Source organism: Calypte anna, chromosome 14, assembly GCF_003957555.1.
Source record: "Calypte anna isolate BGI_N300 chromosome 14, bCalAnn1_v1.p, whole genome shotgun sequence".
Taxonomy (NCBI): Eukaryota; Metazoa; Chordata; class Aves; order Apodiformes; family Trochilidae; genus Calypte; species Calypte anna.
In genome coordinates this window covers 3,364,739-3,392,642 of record NC_044260.1, presented here as the reverse complement: position 1 = coordinate 3,392,642, position 27,904 = coordinate 3,364,739, and the positions used below count along the sequence as shown (strand labels likewise).

Genomic DNA, 27,904 nt, shown 5'->3' with positions numbered 1-27,904 from the left:
GGGGGCGGCCCGGGGGGAAGAGGCAGGACTGAGGAGGGGGGTGGCCCCGGGAGGGAAGGGGCAGGACCGGGGGTGGCCCCGGGGGGGAAGCGGCAAGGCGGGCAGGCGGGGGGGCGGGCCCGTTGTGGGGGCGTCGCCGCCGTCTCGGAGGTTCGGCGCGGAAGGAAGAGGCGGAGGCCGAGCCAGGACCCTACATGCCTTTATTACAGACTACCGAGCATAGGTGAATCCATCATCCGGTCACTAACTACACATCTACAGCACAGAGATCTGTCGAGAGGAGAATAAACAGTCATTAAATTATGAGATGATTAAATCATCAACCAATAGAAAATTTATATAATAAAGCCAGAAAAAAAAAAAAAAGGTGTAAAATATAGTTTACAATAATTATTCACATTCAAGGCTGTACATCAATACATACAACACCATGGCCCCGAACATGAATTCAATCCAAATAATTCATATATTAGAATTTAAATAACACAGACTGAACTAGAGGCCAACAAGAGCCAGCAAAGAACCTTAGAAGAATAAAAATACAAAACTGTGTATCTTCTATCATTGCATTATTTGCTTGTTTTCACGAGTTCTTGGAGGAGGGGAGATTGTTTTGTGGCATTTGTTGAGGGGGGTTGGGGTTTTTTGTTTGTTTTCAGTTTTCTTTTATCTGTACATCACAGTTACAGCTACAAATCAGGTAGAAAATATTACACACGTAACTGACTGCCACCAACCTGAAAACAGCTAGCATACAATTATGAAAACTGATTATAGTTCCTGGTTCCTACTTTTTCTCTTTTGTCAGATACAGTAAATATAAGTTCTGCTACAATTTAGAACATTTGCCACATCCAATCAGAGTTAGTACACATCACAGGAAGCTTTGTCAAATGGCAACATCTAGATTCTCTGTCACACTGACAGACCACATTACCGGGTGCTTAAGAACCTCTCTGTGTAAGTCTTATTTCTTCTAAGAAAGAAGGAAACATTAAGTTACTAGTCTTGACTGGAAGTATGCCATTTTGGGTCAGAGAATTGGATGGCTGTAAGCTCACTTATCAGCTGATGGACAATCTGTGTCATCAAGATTTGCATGAGCACTTCCGTTTGATTAAATAATTGCATAAATTATTATAGGCATCCAGCAAAATTTCAGTTATAAATACCACACCTATTCATGTAACTCACTAGAAGAATGAAATCCACAGACCACATCTTTAGGCAACTATTAATATACAAGTTCTCCCCCTCAGCAAGGTGTTAAAATCAAATTTTTGTTCACAGGCCAAATGAAGTAATTGTGTTGACTTTACACGTCAGGATTCCTCAAAGTTCTCAGCACAAAACATAATGGTATCAAGTACATTAAACATCTTCAGCTACAGAAAAGGGTTATAGTTACCAAATCTTGGTTTAAACCTATAGAGCTTTTCCCAGGCTGATAATACATCAGTCACTTCACAGCTCAATCAGATAAGAAAGAGAAAAGTAAGTGGAGCACAAACTACCTGATAGTTCGACGTCTTCAGCATCTAAGTGCTTAGCAAATGAGATCTTAATTTGTAATGTCAGTCTGCTCACAATGCCTCAGCATCTCATCTGAAGAAATCCTTCCTAAAACTGGACTTCCAGGCCAATGGTAATAATCTAATCTCTCCAGTTTATCAAAGTAGTTCTAAACTTCCTGTAACTGGGCTGGACACTGAATAGAACAGCTTGATTCAAAAATCCTTTCTAGTAGTAGTATTTCATTCTTTAAGCTCCATCCTACATAAAACAGATGCAGTAAACACCTTCATGAAGTTCAAATCAAGCAAAGCAAACAGACATTACTGACCAGATTCTTTATAGGATGATTGGCAAATGTCCAAAACATAAAAGATAAAATAAATCAATCAAGAGTTTGGATTCTCAGTAGGTGTGTGCAGTGAGGAGTCTTAATAACAGTCTTCAAGTGCCTAACAATCCCTTTTGTGCTTTGAAAAAACACAGATAAAGAGCAGAGAAATTAATTGGCTTATCTGCAGCTCTGAAGAGCCTCCCTTCTACATTTCCTTCCATGAACTCCCATGAATGACAGGAATAATCTTCAGGACAAAGATCTGAAGCTACCCCGCTTCAGATATAAGCATTTAAAACAGGAACAAGTCTTTCATAATATTCAGCATCTGCCAATACACATTTAAGTGGACAAACTGTTGAAACATACTTAAATCCATATGGTTGCTTTGTCATGCCTTATTCTACTGCCATCTTTCAAAAACCACAGATTTCACAGTCCAAGGCAGACAAATATCCCTTCCCAGAAAAGTTCAAGTCCCTCCCTGAAAAAGCAGCAAAGGAAGACTTGATTTGGAACGCTGAAGTTCTAAATGGAGGGATGCCTGTAAGAGATGCTCACAGGTTGACATAATTGGGAGAAGGGAAAAAAAAAAAAAAAAAAAAAAAAAAAAAAGGAATACTAGTATGCAGACAGACTTCCAGACAACACCCTGACAGCTTACTGCTATCAAGATTTCTTTGTCTGAAAGGTTCTAGTGGACAGGATACAAGTCTACTGAGAGAGGATTTTTAGGGTGTGAAAAAGAGTAATTACTTTGTTATGGCAAAATTACTACAAATCTAAATAATACAGGAAAACATGTTTAGGCATCCTTGGATTTCCAATTAGTGAACAAGCCAATGGAGCTCATTACTGCTCCTAATGAAGCTAAGTTGGTCACTTTAGCAAAACAACTTTACCAGACTTTTTTGTCAGGTCAAGTTTTGCCACACTGAACAGTTGTGGCACCATGAATCTTCATCACTGTCAAACTCTCCTGTATAATGTTTGGAATATGTCTACATGTCTGCACCAAAGACTAAATCCTGATTCAGTAGGGTTGCCAACACATAGCTGGAATTTGACTGGGAGAGAACAATGAATGTCATAATGGTTAGAATGGTAAATACAGGATTAATACTAGCACAGACCGAAGGTGTACTATGCTAATCAAATTTTAGTGTCAAGGAGTGTGCCTTGTATGTGATGAATTTTCTCATGAAGCAAAGGGAATGGTGTTCTGTCTTTCTCATCTCAGCCATTTTACAGGACACCTCAGCTCTCAACACCAGGAACTGTAAGCCAGTGATTTACTTTTGTCAAGCCTGTGTACCTGGTGGGGCAACAGAAGATTATAAGAATGCAGTTCCTCCAAAAGTAAAAGCAACAGCACTCTCTTCTGTAAAGACTGAAAGATACTGGAAAAGCTAACTTGCCATCAACTACAATCATGTAACACAGTTTAAGAGATCAATAATAAATCTCCTTAACTCTGTACAACAAAAAAATCTCCAACATTTATGCATTTTCTGAGAAATCTTTATAAGCCACTGTTTTTAAAATACTACTTCTAGAACAGTAGCCCGTAAGTTTATTCAACATTACAGTGGAACATTTCTTATTTTGGTGGAAGGAAAAGCACACTGTAGTATGAGACTTCAAAATGTAAAGAGGTTGTAAGTGTAGAAAGTGAACAAATAGGTGTCATGTTTATACTGCTTTTAAAACAAGGAAGGGATGCCTTTGTCCAGACCATTCCTCTCTGCAACATGGGCATGTTGAAAATACCATTAGGGAAGTTGGTTTTAGCACTTATTTAGCACAAATTAACAAATTTGTCTTTGCATCATAACAAAAAATGTTTGACTACAGAAACATCTTAATCTGAAGAGGATAAAGGAGACTGATATGAGAAACATTTTCATTTTACAGATATGATTTAAGTACCATATATTTTCCCCTTTTTAACAATATTTTCCTTTTATTTTTTTAACCAGGTTACTTTAAGGATCTAATAGTTCAATTGCTTAATTTTTTTTTCAGAGCTGCTAAATATTTGACTAAGGACCATAAATAGGATTTGTACATCTCCTTATACAATGAGATAAAAAAGATCAAATTATCAATTGTACAAAGTTTTCACACTTCCCTCTCTACCCAGGTAAATAGGCTGGCTCCACTAAAATGCACAATACATGCACACCCTGGAAAGAAAGCTTCTAGCCCTCAGCTCCTGAAAAGGTGAAAAACTATTTACTACTTCAATAGTAACCTTTTATACCCCATACTAACTAGTTAATTTTTTGGTTAGTGTTAGTTAAAAGCATGCCGGTAAGTTTACTGTCCCTTGATTAAACACATGTATGACTCATTAAAATCTAAATTGAACGTTTAAAATCTTATATGCTTCAGAAGCCAATGTTTCAATTTTAGAAAACTTTCAGTGCCACATTGAACATTTTATTCTCTCAAAACCTGTATCATTGGAGCCTGTCTGCCAGATACATACATCTGATTCATTCACATAATTACTAAAGTACCACATAAATCTTGCAACCAGAACTATATTAGAAATTACACAAGGGTGCAACTGATCTGGCTACAAATGCCATATACCAATAAACTGGGGGACAGTGGGGAAAGGAAGAGAAAACTAAGAGGTGGTGCTTAGGAGAGGCATATAAAAGCTCCCTGATGAAATACAGTTTAATGATAATCTGAAAGTCACAGAAAACTCCAGCCCCATAAAATGCAAGGCTGGTACATGATTCGGTGTGTGTGCGTGTGGATTGGTTTTAACTCATTTTAAGTGAAGCTGGTAATGCAAGGTCTATCCACTAACCTGCAGCAGAAACTAAGCTGAAGTGCACAAAAGCAAGATCTGCACTGCAATGATATGTATGTGGAAGCCTCAACAGAAGCACAAAGAGCGAGCAAAGCGACCCTGAATTCCATTAGGTTTTTGCTTTTCTCTCTTAAAACAAACAAAAAAACAAAAAAAAGGAAAATAAAAACCAAACAAAACAACAAAAAAAAATTCAGACATATGCTTCCCCTTGAGATGGTAATAGGTGGGTCGAAGATTCCTCTGATCGGCTGCACATGGAGTTCTAGCAGCAAGTAGGGAAACTGGGAAATTTTGGATGAGCTTTACTATTTAGCAGCATTCTGGTGGTATCTGTGCCGCCAAACTTCATGTATCTTTTTGCACCATTTATGAGCATTCCCACTTGGGTCCATCAGGTAATATGTCCTGTTTGGCTATAAGTGAATAACATTTTAATTACTCCAAATACAGTTTAACCAAAAAGCAGTAATTACTCTTCATTTATCAATTAAAAAATCTCTTCAGAAGCAGGTCATAAAAACTTACCAAAAGTTAAATTCACAGTTATATAACATTATATATTACTGAATAACAATGCATCTGGCATTTGTCAACTGACAATATACTGCTGGTACGCTCCTTGTGATCCACTATATACAAAGAAGCCTAAATTTTAACTAGCTTTCTTAAGAACTTCCTTAAATCCCCAAATCCACTTTTTTATTTACACATGAATAACAATTAAAAACAAACACTCGCATTTTTGTGGGAAAAGCATATATTGGGGAGGTTTCTGTTTGTGTTTTTTTATCTGGGGTCCGAGTTCTGTGAGCTTTTTTAAAAATGAAGACTATCAACATTTTAGGTTAAGGCACTGTATTTCCCCCAGGAAAATTTACTTGTTAACACCTTAAAATAATTGTCCAACAACCTTAGTGCAACTTACAAAGAAACTGAAGTTACTTACTGTGTGAACAAAAAAGGTCTTAAAATTCTTGGCTTCTGGCCGCAGCTCTAAAGACCATGGAATTTCTCCTTTTAGAACTTTGTTGACAGGATCCACGTAGTACAGGTGGGGCCCTTCTGTGAGCAGCAATTGGCGCCGACGTGCAAACAATCCCTAACAAGGGTGGCAGTGCAAGAACAAGCATGAGGGAACAAGTAAATGTGGAGATCTCTGAATCTAGCAACAGAGGTAGAGCGAAAATGTGTCAGTGACTGGACAGTATGTCTGAGTTTGGGGGACTTTTTTGTTTTTCCTTTGCTTTACCTATTGCATTCCACTCCTTTCTTAGTGAGTTGTAGTACATTCCTACTACATGGCAACATTCCTACTATTTTAGGAAAGCATGTTCAGGTTCTAGAAAAACAGAGCAAAGCAAAATCTACTTGTCAAAGGTTCCAGCACAGAAATCAATGCTCATGAATTTGTGAAGAAAATTAGAAACAAGCAGGTAGTGACTTAGATGGAAGAGAGACTACATGTAAAGCTGCCACAAACTGTCATAGCTAGTTTGTACCACATTAAAATTAACACTGAAAGCTGTTCTAATGTCATCTCTGCCTCTCAGAATACAGACAATAGTTGGATCCAGGAAAAAAACACCACAGTTCAGAACAATATGGGCTTGTATTTTATTTTATGGTATTTGTGGCTCAATCCACATGCAGACACCCATCAAGACAAAGCATTTTTTGGGTTATATAGTATGACCCAGAAAGAGGGGGAGGGGGAAAAGAAGGGGAAAATTTGTTTACTACACTCTCAAAATAAAAGGATCAACAACACATCTACTTTTAGTCTTTTCTAAAAATCAAGAGCACACCATTAAGTTACAAAAAGCCCAATCTACTTATAAGGAAAACGTACATTTAAAAAAACAAACATAACTATTTGACATTTACAAATAAGTTAAACAAGGAAACTCTAAAGCAGGTTCCTTATCTGTGCAACTGTGCGAAAATGTGAGAGCTATCGTTACAGGGAGTTAAGAAGAGCCCTTACCTTTCTTTTGTCCACTGGACCCATTTTTAGTATTAAGTTATTTTCTACAAACTGATGCCTTAAAAAACAAAAGAAAACTATCAGTCAAGAAGTAATTCTTCCACTGAAACAGCTTTATTATTTTTATTATTATGCAAATTTTCATGTCTCTCCTTAGTGCCTCTTTTTCTGCCAAGGAGTCTAACTTTACTAGATTTGTTTTGGACTCTTCCTCATTCCATTCCAATCTAAAATCTGAAAGGAGGGGTATGAAAAGCACAGATGAGAAAATTCAAGAGTGGAGAGAAACACTATATAAATGCATGGTCCAGGCATATTTTTCTTAGATATCAATAGCACACTATCATTCAAAAAAAAAAAAAACAAACCCAAAAAAACAACTTATGGCAACTGTAAGAAAGAAGGAACCTTTTCTAGTTATAGGACTCTGTGGAGGGAAGACTTCTCAGCACTGGCATTTCATCATTTCTGCCTGTCTTATAAACATACTCCACAACATCTTCTATACCTTGTACATTACAGAAACATAGTATTAGGGTTTTGTTGATATTGCTTTAAAAATAGAGGTCAAGAAAAATCTAGTTGCTTGAATACATTAAGATTGACAAATATTAACCTGAATCAAAATAACTTTAATTTTCTGGATTCTGATTGCTGTGCAAGTAACAGATGTGCTTTATTCAAAGATCTTACCAAGGATTTCCACCAGCCTGTTTTGCCAGAAGTAACCTCTTTTCATCCTCAGAAAACTGTAAGTCCAGCTCAAAGGAATTGTTGTCAAGATCATGAATATACTGTTCAATATTTCCTCCAGATGTCTGTGTTGTACTTGTCTCTGGGGCAGACAGTGAATGGGAAGAGGCAGAACCAGAAACTTGCATGCAACCAAACTGACTCAGGAGATTGTCATACTAAGGGAGGAAACAAAATTAAATTTCTTTAATTAAAAACCTTATTTTCCACTCGATTGCAGCTTTTAATTTATGCATGGTTTTGTTCATTATGCTTTTGGGCAAAAAAGCAGCCTACTCTCCATAGATTAACAGACACTTATCCAAAAAGAAGTATGCTGGGTCAAAAGCAAGCCAAAGAGTACTTTTTCCACTCACTTTATCAGAAAAAAATGAAGACTAGTTCAAATGTTAATTATTGAATGAATTAATACAGCAATAGACAAACATACATTTCCATAACAATCTTCATCGTCCTCTGACATAGCAGGTAAATAGGCTGTAAGTTTTGGAGGTGTCTGAAGATGTAGGTTCTCCCACACAATAGATTCAAAGAAGGGGTGAGCCTTAAGAGGTCCATATCCTCCCATTTCTTCACAACCTAATCTGTTGGTAGCATCTAGAACCTGAGTAAATTACAATTAAATTAACATGCATAGAATAATGACAAGGAAAGAGCAAGCACCATTCCCATTTGAGCAGTAGCATGCAAAAACTTTAAATCAGTTGTTCTCACTGACTTGAGCATTCATATGTATATATGGACCATAAGGAGATTGCTTAAATAAAAGATGTCATTAGTCAGTATGGGGTTTTTAGCAACATTTTGTATTAGACTAGCTCACACAGCTAGACAAAGGAGCATTTCTTTGGGTCCACACAACTTTTTGGCTTTGTTTCTTCATAAAGACACAAGCAAAAATTAGAATGGGATGCTAGGCTATACTTCAATGAATTATTCTCTGTGTGTATATTCTGACATTCAAGAACCTGGGAAAGCTATAGCTGGTGTCAAACATCAGCCTTTCAAGAGCCCTAAAACTACACAGTTCTCAGGATGCTGATGCAGCCTGGACCTTATCTTTCAGCAGGCACAGACAGCCATAGAGCTGGCCTGGTCACAGCAACCTGCTGCTAGGCCCTTTACAATGGATTCACTCAACACCCACAAGCATAAGACCCTGAGTTTCCTACTCACCTCCCTGCCCCTTGCTAGTATGCCAGACAACAAACTTTAAGAAGCTTATACTATCAAACATGCTCTCTGTAAATTCATTTTATTGTAATGGTTGAATCTCAGTTACAAGATAGAACTATTTTTTCATCCTGTCAAACATTCACACACAGAGTAATCCTTTGGCTGGCACTATTAAAATGTAGTAAATGCAAGGAAAGTGCATGCTAAAATGCAAGGTACGTTGATTTATATTGTAATACATATTGTGATGCATAGCGCACTGCTTTTAACTAAAATATTCATTATACAGTTCAACAATAATCAGAGTACTACATAAACCTGAGTATTTGAATCTTAACTTATGTGCAATACACAGTATCTATAAATAATTTGCTTCCACTTTTGTGTCAGACATTAAAATTCGCATTTGAAAAATATAATAAGTGCTGACTAATACGGGATGTTGAATTTCAAGACAGTCCCCTGTGCAGTCAGTCAGCTCACAGACATTGTTACTGTAAGATTTGCAACAGAGTGCACAGAAACTTTAGGAAGTTACATAAGGTGAATATTTCCAACATCATCAAATTATTTAACAGCAGCAAATATTTACCAATAACTTTTCAACAAGGTCTTTTGCCTTGGGAAAAAATTTTTCTGGGAAGTCATATTCCAACTTTATTATCTTCTGGAATATAAGATATTCATTTCTGCAAGAGAAAGATATTAGCTTTGTTATTAGCTCTCCATAGTTCTTTCACCTTAACACTGCATAACCTGGACAAATATTAAAAGGGATCTCTAAGTTAAGTCACATTCCCATAAATCTTCCTAAGGTAAAGGGGTACAGTTTTCCAGGTATGATCCCCAATGCACCTCAATACAGAGGTGCCTCACACCCTATTCATGTAGGTAGTTATCTTTACTGTACAAACTATGTGGAATCCTAGGACAAATTAAGGAATCACTTGCAGCAACTCCAGATATAGCTCTCTAAGAATCTTCATGATATCAGAAGGACAAATAAAAACAGACATGACATTGACATAAACACTGCACAATGAAAAGTTGTGCTTCAGAAGTGGTAGTAAGGTAAAAGCAAAACCAAGTCAATATATTAATGATGCACATGCAAAGAAATAGCTTAAATTTCTTACCCAGCTCTAAATGGAGGCAATCCAGCTACAAGCTGATATATTATACATCCCAAAGCCCAGAGGTCAGAGCTTCAAAAGAAAAGACAAGACATATAGCTTGTTGTAAGTGTTTAAATTAAAACTAAATCTTAAGCTTCTGCTAGTTAGAACATAGCATGAACACGTATCACCTTGAATTAAATCTGGCCAGCATCATTAAAGATAATAGAAAAAGTTTCTATACATATAGAAATAGCAAAAGAAGAGCTAGGGAGAATCTCCCCCCTCTACTAGACCTGGGAGGGAAGCTTGTGACTGACGACACGGAAAAGGCTCAACTGCTGAGTGCTCATTTTGCCTCAGTCTTTGTCAATGCCAATTGCTCCCTGAGGGTACAGCTCCCTGAACTGGAAGACCAAGATGGGGAGATTTCCCTTGTTCTTGTGGGAGACTTCAACTTATCAGATGTCTGCTGGTAATATAATACTGCAGAGAGGAAGCAGTTCTGGAGATTCTTGAAGTGTGTGGAACACAACTTCCTAACAGATCTGGTGACTGAGCCAACTAGGAAAAGCTCACTGCTAGATCTCATTGTACAAGGTTAACAAGGCCAAGTGCCAGGTCTTGCACCCCATGGGGAGCTACAGACTTGGAGAAGTGTGGTGAGAGAGCTGTAAGTTGGAAAGGGACCTGGGGATATTGGTTGACAGTCAACTTAATATATTGAGTCAGCAGTGTGAGCAGGTGGCCGAGAAGGCCAATGGCATCCTGGCTTTTGTTAGGAACTCAGTGGCCAGTAGGAACAGGGAGGTGATCATCCCTCTGTACTCAGCTCTGGGGAGGCTGCATCTTGAGTTCTGTGTTCAGTCTGGGCACCTCACTATAAGAGGGACAGAGAAGTGCTGGAGCATGTCCAGAGAAGGACAACAAAGCTCAGGAAGGGCCTGGGACACAAGTCCTGTGAGGAGCTGAGGGAGCTGGGGGTGCTCGGTCTGGAGAAGAGGAGATGAGAGGAGACCTTATTGCTCTCTTGACTTACCTCAAGGGAGGTTGGAGCAAGGAGGGAAACAGCCTCTGCTCCTGAGTCAACTGTGATAGGACCAGAGAGAATGGATGGAAGCTGTGCCAGGGGAGGTTTAGGATGGATATTAGGAAATGTTTTTTCCCTGAGAGGGTTGTCAGGCACTGGAATGGCCCAGGACAGTGATGGATTCACCACCTCTGGAGGCATTTAAAAGGCATTTGGAGCTGGTCCTTAAGGACATGGTTTAGTAGTTAGATTATGGTGTTGGTCAAAGGTTGGACTGGATGGTCTCTTCCAACCTGTGATTTATTGGACAAACCTGCCTAGCATAATCTCCTCATTGTTTTCACTTCATTCCTTGACAGAAGAGTAGGCTAGCAACACAATTTTGGAAAAAACCAGTATACAGTCACCATTCCACAACAGCTAGTCTTGAACATGTGTAAAACCACTGAATTCTCAGTCAAAATGATCAATGGGTATATAACGAGACTAAAAAGAATGCATATTATCCACTATCACAGTTCAAAGATGCATCCAACTTATTGCAGCATTTGGCACTTCAGAATTAAAATCCTTTCCTCAAAATGTTTTATGCGAAAAAAAATATTCACAATGCAGCCTTTTCACTTAAATCTTTTCTTAAGACACAAACAAAAAGGAGGCTATATATACAAGAGAGTCCTCACCTTTTACAGGCAGATTTCTCTGTCAGCAGCTCAGGAGAAACATACTGGGCTGTCCCTACAAATGAGTTTGCTCGCGCTGGTTAGAAAATTGAAATAAATTAGCAAATACACATTTATGGGAAATCAATCTCCCACTTCCACCCCTGCCCCACTACTGCAAGTTATCTAATGCTCCAAAGAGCCCACTGGAATTTTATTTCTCTACCCATTCACAAAACCCATTTAGAAGAAGCAAAACAATCAATCACAGTGATACCTATTTGGTTCAAGAAACCAGGCATTTTGTTGAATTCATTTGAATTAATTTCATTTCATAGGCATTCATTTGAAACTAGGCAAACACACTTTGTTAGGTATAAAATCTACCAATACAAGCTTACTGCATTTGAGTGAAACATTCAGTTTATCAAATTCAGTTTAGTGCTTTTTTAAGGCAATTTTTTTATTGTAATTGATTCACAGGTTAATACTGAGCAACTAGTGACAAGAATTCTGTAACCTTCACATTTGAGCAACTCTGACAGTCACTGGAACTAAATAAAATACATAAGCAGATTCAAAACTTACTGTTTCAGATGACTCATATTAACCCTTTGTTCATACTCTTGCCTCGCAAGTGAAAACTAATTTGAAGTAGTTTAATTCCCCACTATGTTTGTTGATTTAGCTGGCTATACTACCTACTAGCTCTTCTGACAACCTAAGCAGTGATGGTCAAGACTGCCTCAGATCTCTCAATAATTTTGTGAAATAAGACATAATAATTGAAGGTTACAGGTTGGTAAATACAACACACATACATTTTCAAACAACCACCTGCCATAGCTGTTCCACATGATGAAGTAAATTATGGCATACCTTGTCTGCTATCTGCAGATAGAACTTTTGCTGTTCCAAAGTCTGTTATTTGAATGTGCATATCTTCATTTAGCAAGATGTTCTCTGGCTTAAGATCCCTGAAAAGGGCAAAATTTTACATTTAAATAGCACAAATTTAAGCTGCAAAGCTGCCTGACTTACATGCATAATGCTATCATAAATGAGGCAGACATTCTACAAACATCATTGTGCCAACTCTTCTCTAACTTGTAGCTGTCAACACGCAGACTTCCAACAGATTTTGAAAAGCTCATTAATTAACATTTTTTCTCAGAAGACTTGAAGTAAGGAATAATTTCAAACTAAGCTACTGTCTGTATCACTTGCTAACATGCAAAAAATACAAAACAACAAAAAAAACCCTTTCACTTCTAAGCCTTAATCTAAGTAACTATTTGGCAGATTGATAAGGCAGTGAGATCTCCAAGGCCTCTATACTCAGTGCAAAACTCCAGTTAGTAAAAAAATGGCAGTCCCCTGCTCTCAGTAAGAACTGTAAGGACAGTTCTGTACAGTAAGAACTGTAAACCACACTGCAGGAAAAAAAATAGTTTAAAAATTCAGTTTCCATTCCTAGACCAACTGGTCAAGCTTGAACAAGACAAGCTTTTGGTAATGTTAGTATAATAACTGAGATTGGCCCTCTTCCCAAAGTTTTCTTCATCTAGCTCTCTGTGTTAACAGCAGCACTAACAGTCATGAAATATTATTCTGCTTTCATTAGCATCTTTCCTTTAGATTTCATGAAGAACATTTCTAGAAAATACATCTTGTGCCTAATCAAATGCATTTTGGTCACAGCTTTGTATTACCTGTGAATTATTCCTTTCCCATGCAAATACTCCAGGGCTGATACAATTTCAGCAGTATAAAACCTTGTACAAGTCTCATCAAATGAGCCAATTTTGCGTATATACTTCAGCAGCTCTCCATTTTTGGCATAACTAAGCCCAAAATCTGAATGAAAGTATAGTTAAGGTCTGTCAGTAAAACATTCTAAAGAAAAAATCCTTACAACTCATTCCAAAGACAGGAACTCCACTAAAAATATGCAAATAATGGGAATGTGAAGTTGGTTAATTTGCAACGTCACAATGTAATCATCCAAAGCAGTTTCTTAAATGTATTAACAATCTTAGACACAAGACCAAATTATACTGGCCTAGCAAAGACTGCATAAAGGGGTAAGTTTGGAGTTTTTCCATTCAGTCATCTGAGTTAATTCGTTCAAACTGTACACATAATTGACCTCAAGGAGAACTACTTACAGTCATAGCAATCTAAGTTTAAAATGGTCCCATCCTCAAAGTTTCAAAATCAGTGTAGTGTTCAAAAAGCAAATGTTCTCATGAGAGAAGGGAGACCTGCAAGCTGTTAGTGTATGCATGTATACACAGTATGGGGCCTGTTAGTACTGCCAGCAGCCACTGTGAAAAACACTACTACTTATCAACCCCAGGAACAGACTTATCTATCTTTTACGCTTGGCACAGCCAAACTGAAGCAGGAAGATTAGGAGGAAATTCACATGATTAACATTTTCATCACAAGAAAAAAAAAAAAGCTGACTGCAAACCAATGAGCTTTCAAGATATAACTGTACTTTGCAATTACTGCTGGAGAAAGAACTTGGGAACTAGTGGCCCAAACATAAGAAATTCAACTTTCTATCCTTCATACTATTCTGCAATCAGTTTTACATATGAAAAATTTTAATATACCTTATTTTTCAAATAAGAAATAGTAGTAAATATAGTTGGCTATCCCTATTCTAAACACAGAAATTGTGGTGTTTTACTGTACATATCAGGAAAAAACATGTCTAACATATTTCTCCTACACCTCCTAACTTTTTTTTTTTTCTTTTAATAATTTTAAACTTGCAAGTCACCCTTCAGCATTTACCTCATGGACATTATAAGTTACTCTTTTATTCACTTCCTCTATCCCAGAAATCATGCACTTGTCTCTTTGAGGGGCCACAATCATTCTGTTTGCTTAATTTCTACTAAAAGCATTAATGCAAAAGTTTCACCGTGGATATTAAGACACAAATTCCTCAAGTTATTTTCATCCTTCCTGTTGGACAATGTTTCAAAGGAACCAAAACTGAGGATTGTTATGTTTAAGAAAGTGTTATAGCAAGTTTTGAAATGCAAAGGATACATAGCTTTTCATCATCCTGAAAGGTGAAATAGAGTTTCACAAAGAAAGGGTGATCGAGGCGGGACATCACATCTCTCTCTCGTGTCACATATGGCACTTTGTTCTCTTTTATGATATGACGCTTTTCTAGTATTTTAACTTAATGGAAAAAAGAGTGAAAATTCAGTAGATGCAATCAAATGAAGTCCATCTAAGTAATTTTTGAGGTGTTTTTGTAAGATAAAATTATCGTAAAACCACCAGTTCTAGTTTTAAAGCAGATGTTTTGTAACAGGATTACGCTGATGATGAGTTTTTTAAAAGTTCATGTTGAAGGAGTCAATACTCACTGGCATATTCTCTAGAACTTGCCAATTCTCGAGCCAAGACAACCTGTGCCAGAGGGAAGAAAATATATTGTAACCATTCATTAAAGACATATACTAACATTGATTCTGATCTTCTAGAAGTACTGAGAACACTGACTGTCCAAAGTAACAGCTATCAGAACTGCAATCAACAAAATTAAGCATGTGTTCATGCAGTTAAGTATAACACTTGCTTTGCTAAAACTTACACACCTGACTGGGTAACCACTAATTTACCTTTTTTCCAGAAGATAATTTGAAGATTTATTGTGACACAAATCTCAGTAAATGGCCAAATCTTCTTAAAGGAAGTTTGTAAGGAAAAATATTTAAAGAAAGGGAATGACAGATTTCCAACTAGTAGAAGCAAGGGAAAAAGCTTCAGGTAAACAGTTCTATGTTTTTTAAGAAAAAAAGCTTTTGGAAAAACCCAAATTAGAGCTCATCTTCAAGAAAGAAATTCTGTAAAAGACAACTTCTAAGACAAGGTCTTAAGGTCTTCTTACATGAATGTGAGCAGTAACCTTGTAACGACAGGTGACTACACTGATGATGTCCTTCAGGGCCAGGACACTAGAGGCTCATAAAAAATACTGGGTATGTATCACTGTTCTTACTTTCTTCCCTAGGAATCTGACAGTAGCTTCTGACACAGACAGGAAAATGCACAGAAGTTCTTACCATGAGACACTTCTCATCCAGTTCCAATAATTTATATCAAAATTCTAACACATTATGCTATCAAAGTTACGTTAGAAAGCTCTGTCTACTAAAAATCAAATCATCACATCACCAGGATACAATGGAATTTCTGATGAGTTTAAAATTTATTTGAAAAATCAGTGCCCACATTTAGAGGAACACTTTAATTTTTAAAGTTAAAATCACTATGCCCTGCTCATTTGCTCTTCAAGTTGTTCTCTCCAGATTTAAATCTCATCAACAGAATTTGCACAACAAACTTTGAAGTTTAGTTAAGATCTTTGACGCTCTCATTAGAAGTGAAGTTACCGTTGAAAAAGATCCTTCACCCAGAATTTTCCCAAATTTAAAGTCATCAGGTCGTTTCTTTCGAGGCTGTGGAGGCTGCTGTCCTGGATGTTGCTGCAAGGAGTTTGAGCTAGATATCGATTCAGCTGCAGTGCTCTCCATGTTAGGTCCCTGTCTGCTGCCACAGGTGGAAATGACAGATGGAGTGCTGGAATCTGCTTGGTTCCTCACCATTGATGGGGATGAACAAGAGCATAACACCACACTAGACTGGATTGGAACAGCATCATACTGAAAAGAGAAACAAAACTGTTAGTCCCATACTTTCAAATAATTACCAAATATATTTGCACTTTATTTCCATACAAGCATCATACACAGTCCTATTTGAAACGGTTGTAATTAATAACATTAGTCTAGGGATCCAAGTTACAACGAACTCTAAATGATCAAGTAAAGCATGAAAACTTTAATGGGAACAAGGGATACATGCCTACATTTTTACTTGAAATTTCACTTTCTCCAACAGTATTTCTCTTTGATCCACACTGGAGAGTGACAGGAAGAAAAGAGAACATACAAAATGCAGATCAGATGGAGGATTTAATAACTTAATATTAAATATTAAATATCTAATACTTTCCTTGAAGAATGCTCTGGTCCATGACCTTTGAAAACAAGGGAGATTATACTATTTAAACTGTACATATGGTCACATAAACACATCCCCATTCCAAATCAAAGAACCAGATACAGCTCAGAAAATACCAAGTACAAGAGGATACACTCTAAATACGGATTCTTGTAATACACAATGAAAATCATCATTTAGTGCCATTTTGTGAATTTTTCCCAGACCAAGGAAACACACCAAGCTGTTCTCCCTCTCTGCTTGCAATAACTCTGCGTTAATCTTGTCAGATGTCTGCTTCAAACGTTTTTCTAGAAACTGTCCAGAAAACATAGACAATAGGAGAGCTCTGCTGAATTACTTCTGACAATAAAAACTGAAATGCTATGCAAATAGAGGGAATATTTAAGAAAATTAATTCCATGCTAGAAAATTATTTTTAATCTCAATATTTTAACATACATCCAAGCAGCTTGAAACTATGACTTACTGAAAGTCTCCTCAAAACAGATGTATTATATAACTCTGACCTAGTCTGTAACATACCTCATGTTGACATTCAAATTGACTTTACTTCTGACAAAAATAATTTTTTACCTTATGAATTTCAACTTGATTCAGAACATTTTTCTACATTTCTAGCAGAAGCCTCTTTAGATGGCACTTGGACTTGCATTCACTCACGCACATGGACTTAAAAGTACCTAGCTAGCAAATTAGCAATTGCTCACCTGACTGTGCTCTATGCAGTAGGGAAAAGCAGCCCTAATTTACAGCTAGATTTCTTTCAAAAAGAAGTTACAGCTCAGAAGTACACTTTACTTACACATTTAGTGACATTACAGAACAATGAGAAACATTTCTAAGCATGCAGATTTATGCTTCCTAAATTGACTCTAATTAACAAAGTCTAAAAGAGTACAGCAGTTACAGAGAGTAGAGAATCAATTCCCACAAGTTTGAAAATCATCTATTATTAGAAAAGTAACCAAAAATATCCTCAGAGAAGCAAAAGGGAAGATTCTCTCTCCAATCTGCATGCAGTCTACCTGCTCCAGGATCCCTATTGCTCCTTAGGTAACAGCTTTTATTAGACCTTTGTCCAAGCTTTGTGATACAGCAGACTGATGAGGAATCAGTCTATGATAATAGTTATTTACTACATTTTTTACACTTTTTGTTAGAACAAAAGGGGGGCATGGCTGGGGGAAGACTCTTGAGACAGATGTTGCTTTTTGAAAGGTTCACTAACTCACCCAGAGAGCAGTAAATGCCTCTTCTCAGAATTGGTCACACAGCATTCCTCCCTTTGAAAAGAAGAAAGTATATTGATGCTGCTATTACAAATACAGCACAAAGTACATGTGCTGTAGGTCATGGTTCCTTTTATGACTTCTGTGTAGATATTTTAGCTGATACCTTCTCCAGACTAGTTACTGTCCCTAGCATTCTCAGAGCCCAACTGAATAATCATTCCTTCAGACAGTTACTCAAACAGCAGCTGGAATTAAAACCAGAATGTGCCCTTTCCTGTCAAAGTGCAGCAAGGCTGACGAGCACAACTGCTCAACAATAACGTGCATCCCATCAATTAAAATATAGTAAATAAAAAGCACACAATGAGAATAAATACTAGGATTTAAATGACTGACTGGCTCTAGTCAGGCTATTGCAGAGCAACTGAGGGTTTACAGGTAACTAAAGCAGCAGCATTGTGGGGGATCTGGTTAGATTTTGCATTTAGTAAGATCACCTTAAAAAACAAACAAATGAAAAAAAAAAAAAACCAACACACCAAAATAGCACCAGAGAGCACTGAGAAAAAAAAAAAAAAAGGTGTGGAGGGGAGGTACTGGATGCACAGTATCCTTGTATTTCCTTGCACAGTATCTGAAACCAAATCACAAAGACTATCAAGTATAGAAAAGTCCTATGGGAAAGAGAGATGGGAGTAAAGGACTTTGTAGGGAGAGGTTATTTCCAGAGAAGGTATAACGTCAATTGGTCCCCTGACTTTCTCAAAGGAAAGTCAAGATTAAGAACAAGGACAGAGGAAGATGCAAGAGATCTAAAATATCAATTGCCTAAGAAATGACAAAACTATGCAACTAGGTATGCTGTACCTGAACATATACAGAAAAGGCTACTCCTACACTTGTCTTTTTACACTCCAAATATTCTTGTTTAGTATTTTGTGTCCTGTACTATTTACTTTCTCAGTTTTACTTTGAAAGATTAAAAAAAAAACATCTGCAGAGACCATATACTCAAGTATATTCTCATGTATATGAGATATATGTATATGCATACATATGTCTTCACATACGCCAGAGACAGAATACAGACTTCCTTATCTGGTCCAGCCTTGTCCAGCTGCCCTTTTACAAAAATCAAATTTAAGATTTTCCTGCTGCTAGACACAGACTTATTTAGTGAGGCATGAAGTCAATCACTGAAGAATTTAAAAACTACCTAAACTGCATTCGCAGTTCTCAGAAAAGGATGCTCTCCCCTTCCAGCAAGCACCCCCATTTTTCAGATGGCAATTCAGTGAAAGCACAGACCCTCACAGAGTACAGCATACCACACATCACTGTGGACCACACTGATAACCATTGATCCTCTAGCTCTAGCCCCCTGCTATAAAGCAAGTACAATGACAACTGCAAGTCACTAGCTTTTCCCCACCATAAAATCTGCAAGACTGTGCTTTTAACACAGTCCTACCAACACTAATAGCAGCAAAAAATACTTGTAGGGTCTAGGCCTTCTGGAGCTTCCAGAATCCCTTACTTCCACTCTAACTGACGTGACACAGCCCTGAAGATGACTTTGCTACCACTTAAACTATATTAGCAAAGTCTCATTTCTTTTACAAAGAAAGTTGGTGTGAACAGGTGTAACCTACCACTTGTCTGGTAACACTGACTTCAGCAGCTGACTGCATTACTGAGGCTGTCTGCATGAAGACACTGTGCAGATGTGAACAGAAAAGCTCTTCCATCCACTTAACTATAAGGCTGTGTGGAAACACACCTTGCAAAAAAAGTATTTTTTACACACAGCAACAGGAGCTCTACATCTCAACTGGAATACTTGCTTTGATAATAAATAATGCTGATGGAACTGTATAAGCTAGAACATTGGCACAACCCTCTTATGAATGTTCTTTATGCTTTACTGTATTACAGGTCTAGTAAACAAAACAATGCAGATACACATACATAAAACATTTGACTTAGCATTACACAGTGTCTGAAATGCAGAATACTATTGATGAAAATGAATATGGGACACATTCTAAGTAAAATTGGATAAACTATTGAAAAACTTACAATCAACATTCATCCCCAACCAATGATCTCTTCCAGTTCACATCTGGATTGACTCTCAAACCAAAAGGATTGAAATGATAATTGCATAAATTCAAAGACTGAGGGAAAAAAACCGAACCACCACACACCATTTGGCAAAAAAGTGTAGCTCTTACTTAAAGTAACCTACAGCTTCTTGTAAATTAGTGAGACTTTACATTTGTTTCTACCAAAACTTTACTACAAATTTCAATATGGTCCAAGAACTTTGGCCTAACAGTGGGAAACAAGCAGATGAAGAGCTCAAGCTAGTCCATACCTGAATATACAGAACTTGAAAATCTTACTGCCACTACTACCGTGGAAACAGTAAGGAGAAAAATCAAAACAAACCAGTTCAGGAGAAAATCAAGACACATCTCCTGGAAAAACATTAAATCATCAGGCTACGTGAGGCTCCTGAAATCTGTGTTTATTAAAGAATCTGACTGGTTTAGCCTTGTGGTCTCAGAGAATATAGAAGTCTGAAATAAGAGCAATCTGCAATTCAATACAAATCTTACAGGACATAAGAATCACTGAGAGGTGTATGTCATAAGTGTTAGACTAAATTATAACAAGAAGTTCACAGACTACCATGAAAATAAACCAATAGAAGCATATGCCCTGAATTAGTAAACTCTGCAGAAGAAATTACAGGGTTCAGAAAGGAATGTAGAAGCATTCTAGGGTATCTATAAATTAACCTTTTCGCTTACAAATGCGTTTTGAGACAGTGCAAAAACAGACAGTACATGGTACATAAGATACCCTCGCTGGCTGTCCAAGCTCAAGTTTTACATCTTTGACAAAGCCCTTTGATAGAGAACAGGAAGATCTTCCAAAACCTATGCATCTAAAATTCCATGTCCATATTAATACAGTCTTCAAGTAAAAACATGGAGTATATATTTAGCTGTGCAACTAAGGAGGAACACAGGCCTTTTCTTCACATTCAGAGAAGGTAATTGATTTCACTGGTCATGCTTTTTGTAGTTTCAGAAATAAGAGCTGTCTAGCTACTATTTATCAATACTGATACTTTGCTAAAGACATTTTTAGATAAGCTTGACCTGAGAGGTTTTCTAAATTATTTTGATACTGTCATATAAGACAAAGATTACAAAACTGAAATGAATACAAACACAAAATCATCACAAATAAAATCGAGCAAAAAAAACCCCAACAACAAACAAACAAAAAAAACAAACGAGGCACCTACGTGAAAACTGTACAGGGTTACAAAGATGCCAAAGATATGCTGTCCCAGGACAACAGGATGCCATTTTTCTACCGAAAAGTTATTTGGGTATCATAGTAAGCCCTTTTCCTCAAGCTGCAATAAGAACCCTACCCCAAGTATCAGTTCCTTGCAGATATTAAAAAAGGCATTAACAACAAATGTTATTCTTGTATAGCACAGTGGTTTATGTTGTGTAAAGCTGCATCAGCACTCTTTGAAACCTGATGGTCAAATGGTATGCAAAGATTACTGTACAGAACTGAAGCCCTGGCTCATAACCAAACAAACTGCCCATCAACTTCTCTGGAAGAAAGAAACCATTATGAGTAGCAAAACCAAATGAGGACGATTTGTCAAGAATCTATACTCTGATCAAGGCTCATAAATGGTTACTGATTACTACATTTAACTTGGTTTTGCAAAAGATTCTGAAGTCATGCATCTATCTGGAGTAAGATTTTTTTATCTCAGAAATTGGCACATGAAAAATCTTGATGGACTGTTTTTATTAATGAATCATGTAAATTTAAAGAGGGAGGATTTTTGTTGTTGTTTAAACAGACTGCCATACTAACTAATTAAAGAAGTCTAGGATCTGACCCATGAAAACAACTATGCTCACCTTCTAGTGTAGCGTCATTTGAAACCTTGAAACCTCTCCAACACAGAAGATAAGCACTCACTGATGCACTAACATAAAACTGCATAAAACTGATTAACCTCCCCCCTCCAAAACAGGAAAAAAAAAATTTGAAATCTATTTAACAAAGTTTGTTGATAGAAATTGCTCCTGTTTAAAGGAAAAGAAGATTTCTTTAAAAGTAATGTCCTGGTAATACATTTCTAGCTGGCTATAGGCTTCAAAAATCAATTTTGGAAGATAGAAATTCTGTTTTCAAAACATAAAAAAGAAGTTAATTTTGAAAAAGAATCAACATTAACTGAGTTTTCTTCTTAAGCTTTCTGGATGTACATCCTCAAAAAGTTCATGGTATGCAAAGAGTGTTTTAAAGTTTGGGGAGACACAGGATATTGTTCATGTAAAATGATCTCAAAATAACAGAGGCAAAGCTCAGTTTTGACACTACGCTTCCTTCAAAACTGAACACATCACCTATGACCAGTTCCTTGCTTTTTTTGCAGTAAATCTATAAAGCAGTTTATCCATAAGAGAGCAAAGAGGAAATAAGATTCATGTTACAACAGAAAAAATATAACCAAAGGTTCAAGGATTTGGGACCACAGAGAACATCTCTACATTGTTAGATAGTCTTCACTCTTCATTTAGGGAAGACAGCTATTTTATCCATAAGACTGAATTTGTTAGTTTCTTGCATACAGAGAGCAATATTGAGCACAGCATCTTAGTTATTGCAAATGCATTATTCTAAATTTAACAGCCTTACACATGTTATTTCCTCCACAAATTTCCAGGATCCTAACTCCAAAGTCAAGCAGGGATTAAAGCTAATGAAAGGATTTGTAAGAATCTGCACTTCAGCCAATTAGCCTCTAACCTCCACCACTGCCAAACAAAGCACTTAAATTCAAAGCACCTTCAGAGGCAGACACTACTTCAGGCCTCCCTCCACTACCTGTTCCTGTCCCTAGCCTCAAAACAGATCAGAAACAGACAACCACAAAAATCTCTAAGAACCTAAAGTCAGCCTATGGCCCAAATGGCTTCATATGTAAACAAGTCATTGAGAATTCATTTCACACAAACAGATCCAGGGCAGCTCACAGGAAAACAAAAGTAACCGCAGCAGTCTGGAGCATATTCTGCACCATCCATTACATCATGAAGCACACCAATTCCAAGAGGTGCTGTTGAGTATGGACAGGGCTCATGCTAACAAACACAAAAGGACTTCCCACACCAGGCTCCTTGCCAGCAATTCCAGACAGCAAAGGGAACAGTTTGGGGGGAAGAGTAGAGAACTGGCCACACGGAGGTGGCAGTATGTAGAAGGAGTATACAGAAGTTGCACAGTGCAATAGAGAGCTGGAAATCTAATTTCTTTAGGATTACTAAAGAAGTGAACATCAAATTTGCTATTTTATTTTCAGAAGAATGTGCTAAGTAAATTGACCCTTGCAATTTTTTGCCATAAAGAGTCCTAAAACATTTGTCAGAAGTATTTACAGATGGTCTGTTAAAGCAGAAAGCAAATCCAAGCTTAAATATTTAATCAAACAACAAACAAGTTATTTCCTACAGAACTGCAGTGTGAAAAATAAGGTTCTAGACCAAATAACAACTTTGTGCATGCTATGTTCAATCATTACATACACTTCAGTTAGACTTTAGTAATCTTCCACAAGTTTACCTGCATGTAAGATGTCAGAAAGGGAAGTGGGGAGGCAGAAAAATCATCCTGTTCCCCTTTTTTGCTTCTTCATTACATATACATAACCTAACTTTGCCACCTGCAAAAAAGTTTTCCCATTTGAAATGCCAGAAATTCCTTGGCTTCATACAATTTCTTCAAAAACTCCAACCTGAGGACCTTGGAGAAGGATTTTTATCTTTGAAACATAGTGCTTTCTGTATTAATTTTTTTATCTTTCCATATTAAAAAATAATTTCTAACTTGCATATTCTCTGATGCCACAAATGTTCTAGTTCTATAGAAATTCATACAGCTTTCCTAGAAAAAAAAATAGATAAAATGCAAGTTTGCTGTTAAGTAAACTGCAAGTTTATTACTTTTTCCAGTCTAACAAAGCACCTCTGGCTTCATGTCTTCTGTACCAAAATCTTTGTATGCACTTCAATAGCCAGCAGCCCTTTCCAAGTTTTTCCTGCAACGCTGCCTTCCAACTGATCTGCTTTGGGAAACCATTAAGAGTCTGCAGGGTGTCTTACAGCGTGCAGCTACAGCAATCTGCGTGTAGAGTTTCAAGAGATACGTGGAACAGACATTCCTTCTAGCACTAACTACCAGACAAACAAGCCAAAGAATAATTTGCTTTTGAAAAACAAAAATAAACCCTACCTACACAGTGAGTTCACTGCTTATTTGAAGATCACTCTTATTACCTGGACTGCTCCCTTTCCATTAGCTACCAGCACTTCTCATGATAGAAACATGCATGAATACAAAATTGCACCTCTTAAGCTTCTTCCATTTTTTCCCTTTGACAATCACCTCAACATCTGCATCTTTCACTGTTTTCTGTTCCTGCTGTCTGCTTTGGTAAGAGGTTTACAGAAAAAAAGTTGAAAGCCTATTAGTGAGTGAGAAAGATTAGTCAGAGATGTACCCTGCAAACCCAAGAGAAGAGACTGTTAAGCAGTGAGTAATGCAGGGAAAAATCCCTCCAGTCCCCAGGTCAGAAGTGCTGGTAGAATACAACAATCACTAGAGCAGCTAAACCTGACAGTGAAATTGTTGCTAGAAATGTAGGTGCAATAACCATGCCTTCAGACTCTTCATTTGAGAGGAAGAGCACTTCTTCATGTCAGACCAAACATGCGATAATGAAGGCATTAACTGCAAATAACTAAGACTGCACTGACACCTGCAACTAAAGCAGCATTGAAGTTGTTTCTTTCTTAAAAGTGCAATTCTCCCCTTAGCACCATGCTTTCAGAAAAATGTTAATAGAATGTTTTAGGAATTGTCTCCACAAACACGAATACAAAATTTAACTGTTCTGATAGAGGAACGCTGGTATATTCCTTTCAAAGTTGTGGTCTATTCCCCTCCCCCAGTCCTTTGCTGCTTCAGTAAAACAACAACAGAGCTAATTAATGTCATTAATTCCATCACACAGACATTAACAGTAACCTCCTCAGAGTTTCCAAAATACTGATTTCCCATACTTGATATAATCTGAATTACAAAAAGGTTAGCTGAACCTGTCTGATACTGCTACTCACCAGACCAGGAAAGTATTAAAAGGGATGGAAGAGAAGGAATTAAAAATAAGTTACCCTGAAAAAATTATTAAAACTAAAATAAGATGGTTGTCAACTTTGTCCTTCTATCATTGTCTCTTTATATGTTTCTTTTACAGGCAAGGACCTAAGAAGTCTTTAGAAAAAGAACATAAATAAAAGTATTTTGGAGAGAAAAACCTGGAAACAAATGCAAGAAACAAGGACAGAAGCACAAAGGGAAGCACAGTCCCCATTTAAGAGGCCAAGTAAACAGAAGTCATCTCTGATGCTGAGAAGTAGTCATATAGAGCTCTTTCAAGTGACAGGAAAGCAAAACTAATTCCTTTACTAATCAAACATTGCTGTATTTCATAATCCTTGATCCAGTATTCCATGTCCTCACATATTTCACATAATTCTCATCTTCCATCAACAAACATGCAACACCCTGATGAAAAAAGCAACGAGTGTGAAGGAGAGCACAGTGAAACCTGACTCCATGAATCAATGCAGCTGCCCCAGTCCCCATGCAGAAGACTCTAACCAATTCCAACTATGAAAAAGTTTTAAATGCTGCTGCAAAGGGAAGCTTGCCAGCTTACAGCCCACAGAAAGAACACCAGACACAAAAGCTCAGCAGCATGAACACAGGGATAAGGAGCATCCCTTTGCCTGTTGGCAACAATGACAGCAACAAAAGCAAGTATTTAATTTTGTAAAAGCACGCTGACCATAGGGGAATTTCTGCACTAACTCAACTCTATAAACTACAATGCAAATTAAGATTTACCATTACCACTTCTGCGCATCAGCTACAACCCCACCTCACGTTACTCAGCGCTCGCAAAACGTTACGAGTTTCACACTGTCACACAACGTAAACAACCGGCGTCCCACACGACCCTCACTGCCCTCCTCACGTCTGTTCCCACCGAACAAAAGGCGGATCTCAGAGGAACAGGTGGCTCTCCCTGGGCATCGGCTCCCGGCGGGGCCCGGTCCGACACAGCCACGCCAACGCCTCGCACCCGGAACCGAGTGCGAAGCTCCGCCAGAGGCCGCGGGGCGACCGCCTCGGTCACAGCAACAGCGACAGCAACAGCAGCCTCCGCTCGCCTCCTCCCGCTGACAGGCCGAGCTGGGGTCGCCCGCCGCTGCGCCAGCCCCACGCCTCAAGGCCCTGCCGGTGCCTGGGGCGACAGCGGGGCCCTCTCGCGGGGCCCGCGGCGACCCAGGAGGGGAAACGAGGACCGGGAGCAGCAGCTCCGCGGCGGGCCCCGCCGAGGGCAGAGCTCGCCCGGCCGCTCTCCCTGTGCGAGCGGGCGGCAGGGCCGCCCCCGAAACCCCGGCGGCGTGCGGGACACGGGCGGCCGCTCCGTCACGGGCCAGCCCCGGCGCCCGGGCCTACTTCTTCCCCCGGCGAACCTCGCGGGCCGCCGGCAACCTTGGGAGCCCGCAGCACGGACCCCGCGACCCGGACTCACCAGGTGGCTGCTGGTGCTGGCCATGGGCCCGCCCGGCCGGCGCGGCCCCCGCTCCCCTCACCCTTTAAGCTCCCCTCGCACGGCCCAGCCCGGGCCAATGGGGCGCCCGCATCCCCCGCTCGTGAGGTCACCACAACAATGCCCCCCCCCCTCCGCTGCAGGCGGGACTTCCGTGACGCTCGCTCTCTCATGAGTGGAGCTACCTGCTACTCACGCTCGGGCACGGGCAGCGCATCCCCCATCAGCCTCCGCGTCCACGGCCGCTTCGAGCAGGCGCAGTGCGCGCGGTGACGCCGGCGGCCGCGGTTCCGGGCGGGCGGCGGAGCGGGGTGAGGGCGGAAGAAGCTCCCTCCGCGCGCTCACATCCGGGTGCGTGTCAGGACGCAAGAATGCCGCGGGAGCGGCGGAGTGGTGACGTCATCAGGGGCTGCAGCCCCGCCCCTCGGCGCGTGAGGGCTTCGCTGGGGGCAGCGGGGCGGGAGGGGTTTGCGGTGTCGGTTCCGGTACCGTGTGTCCCTGCCGTGTGTCACCGTACCGCTGACAACAACAAGCCGGACCCTCTGAGAAACACATGGGCTTCTGCGCCCGTGGCCCCGACAGGCAGCTCTCCTTACCGGGCGCTCCCCGGCACCGGGTCGCTGCGCACTCCCCCAAGGGAGGGAGGCACAGGCCCGACCCAGAGCTGAGCGCGGGGCCTGGGTGAGGCAGGGCTGGGGTGTTTGTGCATGGCACTGTAGCAAACAATGTGAATGTGTCCAGGGCTTTGTTTAAATACAACTTCACTCTTCCGGACTGTATACCCAAAGTCTCGGCCTCTGCCCGGTTCTTTCCAGCTGATCGACATCTGAGCGCATCACGCCCAGAAGTCCCCAGCAGTCCATACAAGGAGAGCAGCAATCCATCGAGAGAGGCAAACAAACCCCCCTCTGCATTTTCATTCCCTTCCTAGCACAAAAAGAACATCCCCTATTTTCCAAATATTATCCCCAGAATATAAATATGTGTTGTTGAATATTTGCAGCAGTTTGTGCTTTAGAACTGGTAGTTTAGATCTCTGTACTTGATCAGCACCTGTGTCTTGAGAATTGTGCCTCCAGCAGGAACAGATCTGAAGATCAGATTAAACTACTGAAGATTAAACAGAATATTTCTATGTTTTGGTGGTTTTACTGGCTAGATGGGTGAAGATGTGGGTGGCTCTGAGAAATAGCACACACTGCTGAGGCTTGCTGGGACACTCAAGGGGCTTCACTTGCCTGGAAAGGCCTCTGGTGATAAAGACTTCTGCAGCACAGGATTTGTGATTTTTGTTTTGTGTTGGTGTGGCAATGCCTTTACTGCTTAGAAACTCAGTCTAATCTTCTCATTCCTCTTGAAATGAGCATGCAAATGACTAAAGAGAATGTCTGATGGAGATACAGCTTCTGTCACTCATTACTGGGAACACCAGTACTCCACCAGCAGTACAGGTGGGCACTAGCAGAACTATACTGGTGCTCACATGCTGT

The 27,904-nt window shown here is 39.2% G+C and overlaps 1 protein-coding gene across 8 annotated transcripts; it reads right to left on the bottom strand.

Moving 5' to 3' along the window:
* Positions 1-183: 183 nt before the first annotated feature.
* On the bottom strand, positions 184-26,717 carry PDPK1 (3-phosphoinositide dependent protein kinase 1). Of its 8 annotated transcripts, none has more exons than XM_030459535.1 (15): positions 26,611-26,629; positions 17,687-17,737; positions 15,821-16,090; positions 14,792-14,834; positions 14,463-14,600; positions 13,109-13,253; positions 12,276-12,373; positions 11,418-11,493; positions 9,726-9,794; positions 9,182-9,278; positions 7,844-8,017; positions 7,354-7,571; positions 6,661-6,718; positions 5,623-5,775; positions 184-5,089 (listed from the first exon to the last, which is right to left on the bottom strand). In XM_030459535.1, exons 3-15 carry the CDS (start codon positions 16,031-16,033, stop codon positions 4,982-4,984), a joined length of 1,590 nt encoding a protein of 529 aa, XP_030315395.1. In that variant the 5' UTR covers positions 16,034-16,090; positions 17,687-17,737; positions 26,611-26,629; the 3' UTR covers positions 184-4,981. The 8 variants fall into 8 exon arrangements, with proteins under 8 accessions (XP_030315395.1, XP_030315394.1, XP_030315392.1 ...); XM_030459534.1 differs by having other exon boundaries at positions 26,600-26,625; XM_030459532.1 differs by lacking the exon at positions 26,611-26,629 and adding an exon at positions 26,397-26,478.
* Positions 26,718-27,904: the final 1,187 nt, after the last annotated feature.

Excerpts from the sequence above, each read along its gene's own strand:
- PDPK1 (XM_030459530.1), bottom strand. The coding sequence starts at position 26,420 with ATGGCCAGCACCAGCAGCCACCTG. Across the intron at positions 16,091-26,396 it reads CCAGCACCAGCAGCCACCTG|TATGATGCTGTTCCAATCCA; the intron begins GTGAGTCCGGGT and ends TTCTCTTTTCAG. Across the intron at positions 11,494-12,275 it reads ATCTGCAGATAGCAGACAAG|CGCGAGCAAACTCATTTGTA; the intron begins GTATGCCATAAT and ends TTTTCTAACCAG.